The following is a 12,525-nucleotide window of genomic DNA, read 5'->3' as shown; positions in this document are numbered from 1 at the left end:
TAATCTCATATCTAAGGCAAACTGTTATACAATCTGGTAGGTTCCACTCAATATGTTTAACTAGGGTTGCATGGCTCTAGTGTCAATTTGAGCATGTAACAGCTCTATTGCTTATTAAGCCAGGTCAGCACCATTTAAAGTGAATCCAGGAAATATAATCCCTATTCATATGTCACATGCTTGGCTTTGTGCACAAAAGTTATAGCCTAATATGAGTTAGGTAAACAGACAATATGAATAAGGGTAAGGGCCAACATGGGGATGAATATTAATAATTTACTAGTCTTTCAACAACTTTAAAATAAAATGCAGCGTTTAGCCAGTGTGATCTAAGTTTCTCAGTTCAAATTAGATTTTTTAAAACAAGCCCTGAAGCTAATCCTTTAGATTATGGGAGGGGCCTGATTAGGAATAAGAGTGGCCCAGGCATTGGGCTATCCAATTTTTTGAAGTGGATTATTGCCTATGACTTGTGACAATGACTGATCATAGGCTCAAGGTCAAAGATGCCACCAAAACATAAAAATCGATGTCATTGTGACTGACTTTGGCATCAGATCTGAAGTGCCCTCAAAGTTGAAGCCACACACAAAACTATAAGACTCACACGTGAAACATTCACCTTAGGTAATGCAAATCTAAACCAAGTAAGAATGGAGAGAGCATGGAGATGGACAAACAGGTTGGCAGATAACAGTAAATGCCCCGTTCAGTTTCTTTGTGGATCATACATAAATGGTTTGTGTCTTATAGCAATCGGATGTAATGAAAGAGGACTTGAGAACTTGGATACAACAAAAGCAAAAATTTCAATCTCATCTTCTCATTTTGTAAGACAAGTACAATTACACAATATATTTTTTAAAGGTCCTGAAAATGTTCATAAATGTAATATGAAATTGAGGTGCACAATTTCTGCACTGGGATATATTTACAAAACTTTCCAATAAACTTTCCACCTAGTGCATACATATTCATACTCCAATCCTTACTTTCCACAAAACTGGGAGAAAAATCTGTAATTGGGTAAAAAAAAGTTTTAACAACTAGCCAAAGTCTGATATTGGTCACTTGACTTATATAATTTAACAGTTGCGCATTTCTCTAAGTCAGGGGTCTCAAACATGCGGCCCGCCAAGCCCATTGTTTTATCTACCCGTTCATTAAATATGCAGACGTTGCTGGTATGTAAATCGACACATCCCAATGTTATGTCTTGCTGATTAATAAAATACAATGGCTCAGACTACAAATTGTTGATGGTACTTAAATTGATGAACCCCAATATTAAGTACTGCTGATTAACCCGTATAGTGCTAGTTGCGACATTACTTGCGATGTCGGTCGATGTATCATAGTGCTTGTTGTGACTTAAGTTGTTTTCCAGGTAAGCAACAATGTATGCATCCTGCTATTTCAACTAGCCATAACTGCTTGCAAAACTATATTTGACTGGTTTATAGAAGCCCAGAACAAGCATTCTGTTGTACTTGACTATGCATTTAATGAAGAAGTTTTACAAATACTCGCTTCTGAGCATGTGGTACCTGGAAAAAATTAAAACGGCTGACACTGAATATGACACTGATTTCTTGCAACAAATGCTGGCTTCTGATAGCGATGATGATAAATGATTTTGAAAGATTTGAGGAGGATGAAATTATTGGAGCTGGCAAAGTGTTGATGAAAATACCCATGAGTGATTTTGAGCCAGGAATTGACGTGGAACTGGAGTCTGATGTACATGCTGGCTGGACAAAAGAAAAGATGGCATGCTTGTCAACCCAGCATTCACTGGTAATTCAAAATTAAATGTCGAGATGGCGAATACTGAACCTATGGACTATTTAGGACTTTTTTCGATGACGAGTTATTGCATCTGATAGTAGATCAAACAAATTGTTATGCAGATCAGAGTTCATGGGGCAGACTTGAAGGAGAACAGTCGCATGAAGCAATGGCAGCCTGTCACACCTGAGCAGCTAAAAAATTTTTTTGCGTTGATTATATTTTTTTCTCATTGATTATAGCAATTGGTTTGGTAATAAATCTGATCTTGATTCCTACTGGGTTACTGATGATGTGATATCAACCCCATACTTCAGCAAAAAAATGAGTATGGGATAGGTTTCTAGCTATTCTAAGCAATTTACACCTGGTATACGAGAACAATCAAGGTGACCCTTTACACAAGATCCGCCCAATAATTGAGAAGAAAAAAAAAATGAAGCATTTGCTTAAGTTTATTCACCAGTTATGAACCTTAGTTTTGATGATATTAGAATAAATAACAAGTGAAAAAGTTTCATGAACATTTATTTTACTGACTCTGGGGGTCTAAACTTACCTGTAACATTCATGGAGTGGATGTTTACAAAACTTTTACCTTTTCTTTACATGTGATTTTCACAATTTAGATAAAACATTGTGACAGACATTACATGTACATGGTTGAGCTACTAAAGAATATAATATTTCTTTGATATATCTGAACTTTTCCATTACAAAACAAATAATACAAATGAAATACAATCATAACTTGTCATTTTACCTGTATTTGCACCTGTACATGCAAATATATTAAACTTACACATGTGCCTTGATGCTAATCTTAAAGTTTAGACATTCCCCATCATTTTTCATATAGGGTTTGTGTATCTATTGTATATATTTATTGAAATACATGCAATTCAAAAACTGAGTAGTTTTCTTTTTTCTTAATACAGCACTTTAAAGGTTAACACAAAATTAGGGTTTGGTCTAACTACTTTAATGACTAGATTACAAACCTCCCAAGCATGGAAAAGACTCGCACATCAGTTTCTTACGCTAAAGTTATCATAATACATAGGGTAACAACTGATTGTGGAGCCTGGATCTGACCTTATGTGACCTGTAACTGTCACATCGTTTGTAGCAACAGGATGTTAGAACCGTATAAGCACCCCACCCAAGAAAAAGCTGGAAATTAAACACGTAATTTTAAAGTTACTCTCATTGGAAACTATTATTTTATCCGCACCTTTGTCATGCAATGAAACAACAATTTACATTCTCGTAAATTTATGCCTTGTGTTGTTCCAAGATATTGTCAGCATTCGACTGAAAATGACGTTCAAGGCAAAAGTGGAGCCTTCATCATCCAAAAATGAGGTACTCGTAAGATAAAACATAATTTGTGCAGCAATGGCTGAAAACACAGTTGGCTACATTTTCAAGAAGTTAAGTTGCATGAGGAATGTGACAGTGAATACACCTTTATGTTTTGCCATTTAAGTAATGAGGCTAACAAAGACCTCCATGACCAAATGTGCAAAAAAACAACTTTCAGAACAGTACACTGGCAAGGCATGCTGGGTTGCCAGAATACAAACTGTTAATTGAAGGTCCACAACACCAGGCAGATTTGAATGCAGGTATACAAAATCATTCTTCCAAAATTTAGAGGATTGATTACTTGTATATAGTTAGATTTTCTAGTCCAAAGGCCTTCGAGATGTGGTGCTGATGAACATACGCCACATGGTTTTAAGCAAAAACACTCCTTCTTGTGGTCCAACTCTTCATAATGTCTTTATTTAAAATAAAATTTAGCTAACATATTCAAAACCTGATGATACTTTGGTGAAATTACTGTACAGAGAAACGCACTGAAATGCCTAGTTCCTTACAACACAAATCTTTAATTCAGTGACTACAAATCACATGAAAAGGACTAATAGGAATAAAGTCCAGCCAGGGTTGTTGTAACGCTTGTTGGATTTGTGGGCAGACAGTTTAAGTGACAAACAAATAAATAAAACAGTGGCTGACGTGTGTGAACTAGAGATGACACTATGGTTATCATCTCCATCTCATTATTCCTCTTTTCCCAAAAAAAAAAAAACTTTCAAAAAGAAGTACAACAAACGTGAACAATTGCTAATCTTCGTATCGATGTTGCGAGACAGGTCACAACAAGTAACAAAAACATGGATGATTGATATATATATATCTCTATCTCTATGTGTGTGTGTGTGTGTGTGTGTGTGATTAACAAATTTACAGCCAGGACTTTGCAAAACAAATTAGTACTAGACATACCTTAACTTTGATGCATTACAGCAGTCTGCTATTACCATCTGTATGATGACAATACATTCAAAATTTTTCTGCTGCTATAATTTTGACTCTTAAAAACATCTGCCCATATAAGAACACAGATTTACAACTCATTTAGTAAACAATAGATGTTCATGTCAACTGCAGCCTTGATCACTGTATCCCCCAGGGTGTAAAAAATTGAGGGTCAAAACAGGGATGGTCCTGGCTTTTAAAAAGCTGTCGCCAAAAAAAATCGCCAACCTCAATATTTTGTCGACAATTTTCAAAAAGTGTCGCCAGAACAAGTAGTGTACATTTTTCCAAGTGTTAATTTAGTCTATTAATGTAACAGGCAATGAAATTACAAAAGATGGGTTAGTTAATAATTTAATTACAACAAGCATTAACAAAATGTTACAAAGTGTTACATGAAGATCCGTCGCGAGTTTAGGGCTGCCCACTTGTTGAATGCAGTTTCAAAGTCTAATTTTTCACATCTGTACATGCTGATTCTCATGAAATTCTCGAGAGATGAGATGCAGAGTTTATTTCTGATGTCAGTTTTTATGAGGTTCATCTTACTGAATCCACGTTCACAGTCCACAGTACTGACAGGTGACACCAGTAGTCTATCAGCAGCCCCCCAACCCCCATGGCTAGCTTTACAAAGCTTGTAGTGAATTGCTTCCTAAATCCCAAGAATGATCACTGAATGCAGTATAAATTTTCTCGACAAGCAAAATATGATCTCCATTCCCACAAATGAAATTTACACGACTCAACACCTGGCAATATTGGACCGTATATATAAGCATAAATTCACACCCAATTTAGAGATTCTTTCACTCCTGTATTTTGAGAAATAAATAATTATTATTAATTATGCAAAACTGGTTTTTTCTGTGCTATTTCTTGTTGCGGAGTTTAAATCTCAGCAGCCGTAACACGGATTGATGGCAAAAGGAAAAGATCAATGAGTAAAATGCTGCACTGGCGACAGACATAATTGTGATTTAGATTTTTTCCATTTGCTTTGTATTTATACACAGTAGTCGGTACCTCAAAGGTTATCAGTTTTCTATAAAGGTTCAGCAAAACTATTGTATTGGTATATGTAAAAAAAACAACAACAGAAGGATTAGCCATTCAATTAATTGTACCTGTTTATTGGCGTCTTCAAAAGTCGGCCAGTTGAAGGTATAGTTCAGTAGCATGATTGACTGTATCACAGCATACAGTACTCAGCCAAGATGTCAGCATAAGCAGATTATGATGTAACAATGCACTGTAAAGATGGGGTTGTCAATACGAACAAAGGATCGTTTGTGTAACAGACTGATTCCAATGCATTGCTTAGTCAAGTTTGTGGCTTCCTTTCATTCTCCCTTTTAATTTATCCAGTCCAAATCCATGATTGTATGTACAAATTAAATAACCAAAAAGTCTGTCGCCAAAAAAATCGCCAGATGGGATATTTTTGTCGCCAATAAGGAAAAAAAATCACAATTTGCGACACTGGCGAAGCCCAGGATGATCCCTGGTCAAAATAAAACATTGGTGTCAAATGAAAAATGAGGGGAAAAAAAAAATGTAAACAAACTGTCATCTGACCCGTACTTTCTCAGCTTCAAAAAGGAAATTGCAACTTGCACTACATACTCTCTCTTAAACAAATACAAATAAACAAACATGCATAATCAAGAAAGAGATGCATTGTTCATTCATAGAGTAATTTTATTAGTTCATTTTCCTTTTAGTATAGTTGTACTTTTAAGCCTAATTCATCTTTTTATAGCAATATTATAAACCAACACATTACATATAACATAAATAAGCCAATACCAAAACCAAAACACATCCAGAGGTCTCGCTAGGATTTTAAAACTAGGAGTCCAGGACTCCCATTTTAGTAAAAACAGGAGTCCCACCATCAAAAGTTGCAATCCCTTCTTTCCCACTGACGTGAGTGCATCTATTTTTAGGAGAGGTTTCCGTAATGTAATCACTCACTATAATATAGCTTCATTATAACAGTCCATTGACAGGATCGCAAATTTATGGTTTATTTATTTGTATACGTACTTGTAGTAATTTTAGGCAAATAAATAGTATCTGATTTGCTGTTTTCCCCCGTATTTTCGCAAATACGTGTAAAGTCAGAAAACAGCACTGTCACATACGTTTCTGACCTACATATTTTGCATTTTAAAGTTAAATCTTTAATAAAATAATACCTAAACTTTGGTTTCAATGATTTGTATATTTTTCTGAATATATTTGCCCGATGATTTAAGAAAACAGACAATCTAATAAATTGATACATCCCAGACTTAGCAAAGTCCGCCATTATTTCCTGTTAGGCCTAGTGGTTCACTTACAGTTTCAAACTAATTTTATGAGGAAATAGTGTATAAGAGGCAGTTAATATATATCCAGATTACTGATTCTGATCTTAAAACACAAGTTTGAATATTTTATCATCAAAGGATAGCATGCAGAAAATTGATAGTTGCTACCTTACTCGGAAAAGGTTTAATGGTCAATCAGCTATCAAACATAATGCTTGTGAACGGGCAAGAGTTTGTTTGTCAATGTAATTGATATAAAACCTAGGCCATGCTACTTATGTCTTGATGAAAACATTTTGCTACAACACTAGAACAAACCGGGCTATGGCAAGGGGCATTTAAAAAGAAATATGGTATGGTCAGTCAATGTACCTCTTGACCCTTTACCTCATAGAGCATAGTTACAAAGTGCAGCGCACTATAAATAGAACACCTGTTACCTATTCGACTCCATATGCATAGGCCTGCCTGTTAACTGTTAAGCAATGTAGTGTATGTTACGTTTAACAGCAATTTAAACCAATTTACATTTTTGGTACACATCTATTATGCGTGGAAAAATTTAAGAGTAAAGTCCAATTGTTACAGCTGTGTATTTATTTTTCATGGATTTTTTTTATGAGCTTTAAAATCTTGAGGGAACTCGTTCACCGTCAAGTCAGTGAGACCGCGTGACCAACTGTAGCTGCCATTTCTCATACTCGAAATTTACAAGTTTTTGTCCATGTCTACATCACTAAGTCATCTGAATTCGATAATTTATAAAAACTAATTGCTGCCTACATCAATATCAGAGCCTTTACCTAAGTTACTGAAGCTTTCATAGTTGTGATTCTAATTGTGAAAACTTTGTAAGTATTGAATGAAATCTGCGACCTCCATTTTGGAGAGTGGAGATTACAAACCAGCTACTTTAAATAGCAGATATCGACCAAAGCATAAACAGTGACCAAGTGATCTGACGTAATTGTCATTTGCAGAAATGATGTAGTATTTAATAGGGGGTTTTCCCCGAAGATGGCGCTATGAAAACCAGCTTAAAATGGCTTATGTTTACAGCAGACGTCAAAAGGCGCATCCATGCGAATGGAGTAAAGGTGTCCAAAGGCGCTTGCATGAGGTAAAGGGTTTCTTAGGCAAAGGGACTTTTCAATAAGGTAAAGTGTGTGACATTTGTGCTGGTTTCAGGATTCTTTAAAGACGTTCTTCGATTAGTAGTAGGAAAGCTGTCTCGAGTGTTTCAACAAGATAATGTGGACACTGAGGCTGTGAACATTATGGTGGAATCTACTCGACTGAAAATCACCCAGTTCAAAACCAAGAATGGGATAGAATTAGCCAAAGTGTATGATGAACTCGCAAAATCAAAGTCTTTATATCATGGGATGAAGGTAACAGACAGAGAACAATTCAGATTGCAGTTTCAGATTGATGCAAACAACTATCTGGACAAACTTATAGAAAACTTATATGCGAGGGTTGATGAACAATCAATGAAAAACCTTCAGCTTCTGAACACTGTTAAACCCATCCAAAGCCCAAGAAATGCTAATAGTCTTGATGATCACAGTGAAAATGAACTACAGGAATTGATCAATATTTATGGTGGTGCGGGTGGAGTTATTGCTGGTGAAAGAGCACAAGCTGATTTCTTTCAAGTGAAGGTAGTCATAAAATCACTGAACTGCACACTGACAGAAGCCTGTACAATTCTACTGCAAGAGTACAGAGATGTATTTCCAGACTTTACAGTCCTAGCTGCAATTGTACTGGTGCCAGCACTGATATCATGGCACGTGAGAGAGGCGTCAGTGTGCAGAACAAAATCAAGACGAAGGGAAGGTCCAGACTAAAACACGAGACCTTAACGCAATTGATGCGAGTCAAAGAAGAGGGACCTAGTGTGGAGGAATACGATCCAAAGCCAAGCATCAGAAAATTTTGTGAAATGCAACATAGATGAAAGTAAACAATACTGTAGCTAAGAATATGATATTTGTACCTGATATCAATTTTAATTCACAATTCAGGGCCCAGCAATGTGGAATGAATTGCCCACTGAACTTAGACACAAAGACACAGTGATCCCATTCAAGAGTGCTCTTAAAACTCACTTATTTCGACTGCCAAGAACAAACTTAAAGACCTAATAATGTTTCCTACCTTAAATATTTTCAGCATGTTTTTTATGCTTTCTAATTTCATGGTGTTTGTTTTTTGTAATCATATTATGTTTTTTATGTTATAGACGTTGTCTAATGTTGTAAAGCGCTTAGAGCTTCGAAAGATTAGGTGCTATACAAAGTCCTCATTATTATTATTATTATTCTGAACAAAATTCTATCGGAACATGTTCACCCCACCCCAAATAGTTATAATACTAGCCTACATCTGGAATATTTTTAGTATGATCATTCCCCCTCCCATGGTATACGCTAATCCTATAAATAAGATTTAATACGTTTTCATACTGACTGTCAGTATAAAAATAGAGTGCCAAGTCTTATTTTGAGATTATGGCATACCGGCGTACCTCCCAATCCATGTTTATCACAATACAAATCTACAAACGTTTACATCCGAATTACATAGAGAATGTTGCACATGTCAGAATGTTTCATTAAAAAAAAATACAAATGACAGTATCTAGCTATAACTACTGGAAACTCACAATATCTATTTGATTGATTTCTTCTTCATACGTTTCTACTGCAACCGCAGATTCATTGTTCTCAACGGCATCATCATCAAAATCAACCTCTTCTTTTCGCTTTTTCCTGCGCTTAATTTGCTGGCCATCTCCGTTTTCTGGGTTCCTTTTCTTGGGAGGCATGGCGACGAATCTACCTGATCTAGGACCCAACTTAGTTATCTCAACTTATGTCTTTTGTTATTTATGGCTTTAGACAATGCCGCCAAATAGCAATTCATATGTTTTCTTTCTCGGATTATTCCCGCGATATCCAACATCAATCACGCGAGATTTTCTCTGCCCAAGACATGAATAACTAGATGCCAAAAAGAGGCAAAAAGGGGCGAAAAGAAACGAAAAGAGACTACAAGAGGTGAAAATAGCTAAAAAAAGAAAGATAAAAGAGGCGTACATATGGTCAAAAATATGTAAATACTCTTTGATAATGAAAGGCAATGAAAGGAGACAAAAATAAAGTAGAACAGACCTATACCACGCGAAAAGAAGATTTTGAGAATATATTAAAGATTCGTCTTAAAACGAAACATTAAATGAAGAGTTCAGTGATATTTTACTAGAATCACTGGGGTTTTGGTGATATTTCAGGGACACCCACATAATACTTTTCGGGGTGGGGTGGCAACATTTAGTGGTCAGCAATTAAGTTATACGGATGTAGGCCAAACCATGTAGAGAGGTACAATTCCGTGAAGGGCCCCCTATGCCCCCATGTGTGGCCACCAATGGAAATTATAATTCTGAAATCAACTTTTTTTTAAAAAAAAGTTTTGAATACTTCATATAAAATTTATTCGCTTAGTCAAATCTATATTTTTAATTTCAAATACTTACACTGCCTCAAAATCTTGATTCCTTAGAACCCCATTGGTAATACATTTTATATATTTGTATGGGCCATCCTTGGCTTATGAAGTATGTTGGTATATGGAATACAACTGTTTTTCTTATATATTTGTATGTATATACATACTACGTCAATGTTGTTTTTGTTATTATTATTATTATTATTATTTAGAACTATGTTATAAGACTCCAATTAAGCTATACAGGATATAAAACAAGGAGAAAATATGGCAAACAAGAGCCGTAACTTGACATACCATACAGATGACAAAGGCCTTCACAGACCATACACAATGAGATCAAACTAGGCGTAACGCGAGCAAACAAGATGTCTGCACGAAACAAAGCTAACAGATGCTCAACATTAAAAACCGTAAAAGTCGAAAAGCGGAATAAATGGGGTGAAATTGAAGATATAATTCAAAAGTTATGACAATAAAGTTGAACATGTCAAAAATGTATGACATTGTCGGAATTATTTATTTGTATTGTGGGTGGGGTGCAAATAGAGGTCATAATGAGTAAAAAGAGATCGAAAGTAGCAACAATTTGAGGCGTAACGCGAGAATGTGTGTGTGTGTGTGTGTGTGTGTGTGTGTGAGAGAGAGAGAGAGAGAGAGAGAGAGAGAGAGAGAGAGAGAAGATTTAAAAAAATTTATATTTGGGTGGAACGTATCTCATGCTTTTTATGCTTGACGAAAAGCTTCAAAACAATGCAAAAGAACCCATAAAACCGTTAAGGGAATCCCAAACGAAAAAAAAAAAAAGAAATACACAAATTTTCAATATATATATATATATATATATATATATATATATATATATATATATATATATATATATATATAACACCCAGCAAAGAAGAAGATGAAAAGAAAGAAGCCATTGGGATTTATGAGATTATAGGTAAACTTTGAAATATAGTTGAGTTTTTAAAAAAAAGTAACGACGATAATAAAAAAAAACAAAACAAAGAAAATAAGTATCCACTACTATAAAATAGCATGTTGCAGATTAAATAGCTTGAACAAAGACAAATTACGAATATATAAAAATATATTTTTTAAGAATGGCAACCGATCTCATGGGCTTTTATTTAACACACACACACACACACACACACACACACACACACACACTCCCTCTCTCTGCTAACTTGATTTGTTCAGCATTAATTTTGGCAGTTCATTTATATCGACCTGATGGATCAGGATAATAATTTTGTTGTGATTTTTGTTAAAATTTAAATTTTCTTTCTTGCTGTTTTTCGTATTTCATTCTCTAATTTGCTTTATTTCGATTTTTCTTTATCTCGTATTGTTCTCCTTTTTCTTTTTAGATAATGCAAATGAGTTAAAATTCGTTACTATAATTATTGCAATGCACCCCTTGTCATGGAAAAGTAAAGCATGCATAACCGGAATGCGCCATGGTTGCTAATTTATTTATAATTTTTAAATTTACTCACAATGATAATTGTGTTTTTCGTGAATTTATCAGCTGACACGACGAAATAGCAATGATTGTATGTTTGTGACGTCCGATACAACACGAACATATTTCGGACTTTACTTCTAATTTCTGAATAGTTGTTGCATTCGAGTAATAAATGAGGAGCGATTTATGCCATAAATCATGTTTGCTTTTAACGTTCCTTCACTGTTCAAATAGACTCTTCGAGATGGAGAATCGCATTACTATGACAACATTCTTGCAAAACGTAAAGTATTCTGAGCGAAGGATGACTAGTAGTGAAGTGGGATACCGTGGCCTCAATGGGAATTAACATTACAGACCCCCCCCCCCTCGGGAACATATAGCCTCAATGAAAATTTAACATGGAGAAAAATCGTGGGAACATATAGCCTCAAGGGAAATTAACATGGAGAAAAATCGTGGGACTGTTGAGCCTCAAGAGGAATTGAACATGGGAATAGGGGACTGTATAGCGACAAAGGAATTTAAACAGGGTGGGACTGTATAGCGTCAAGGGAAATTGAACATGGGATTTTTTTTAAAAAATTTTTTTAAAAAAAAGGGGTAGGCAATCGAAAGTCATTCTCTTTTCGAGAAATGTGGGTGGCCCTGAAAAGGGCCTTTGGGTTTATGTTAATATTAACATAGATGGCATCTGTCACATCCTCTTCTTCTTCTTAAACTCCTTCTAACTGCAGGTCCATACACAAGTACCCTCTTGAAACATCCTTGTCTTTCTATGTAAACTCTTCTCATCCATAGACTAGTATCTGTCCTATCAACAACAGTCCACTTGGACATTACATACATGAGCATGTCCGTCCTAAACATCATTGAAGACACAAGGGTGGATGATTCAACTGTGGTCCACATCTTGAGGCGACGAGAACAGGTGAATCAATGCAGTGAACTGCGCTTATTTATAGGTACAGGAAGGATTGAAACGGATTGAGTTCATTCACCAATCCGAACACGCGTTACAAAATTCAGTCAGCCCGCATCCAATCCGAAGAGAGGGAACCCGGACTTACTTTCAGAAGAGGTGAATTGGGATTTTGTGGA

The 12,525-nt window shown here is 35.6% G+C and overlaps 1 protein-coding gene across 2 annotated transcripts in view; it reads right to left on the bottom strand.

The window, feature by feature from the left end:
- LOC149782437 (protein RCC2-like) overlaps positions 1 to 9,386 on the bottom strand; it is an 89,254-nt gene extending 79,868 nt beyond the window's left edge. For both annotated transcript variants that reach the window (XM_089933841.1, XM_089933840.1), the window contains exon 1: positions 9,103 to 9,386. In XM_089933841.1, coding sequence (XP_089789967.1) covers positions 9,103 to 9,264 — 162 coding nt within the window. In that variant the 5' untranslated portion in view covers positions 9,265 to 9,386. The remainder of the gene's footprint in view (positions 1 to 9,102) is intronic.
- Between the last annotated feature and the right edge of the window lie 3,139 nt (positions 9,387 to 12,525).

Source organism: Sinohyriopsis cumingii, chromosome 15 (genome assembly GCF_028554795.1).
Source record: "Sinohyriopsis cumingii isolate HCF-2022 chromosome 15, ASM2855479v2, whole genome shotgun sequence".
In the NCBI taxonomy this organism is placed as follows: domain Eukaryota; kingdom Metazoa; phylum Mollusca; class Bivalvia; order Unionida; family Unionidae; genus Sinohyriopsis; species Sinohyriopsis cumingii.
Note: the sequence above shows the minus strand (reverse complement) of the source record. Positions and strands in the feature narration are given on the sequence as shown.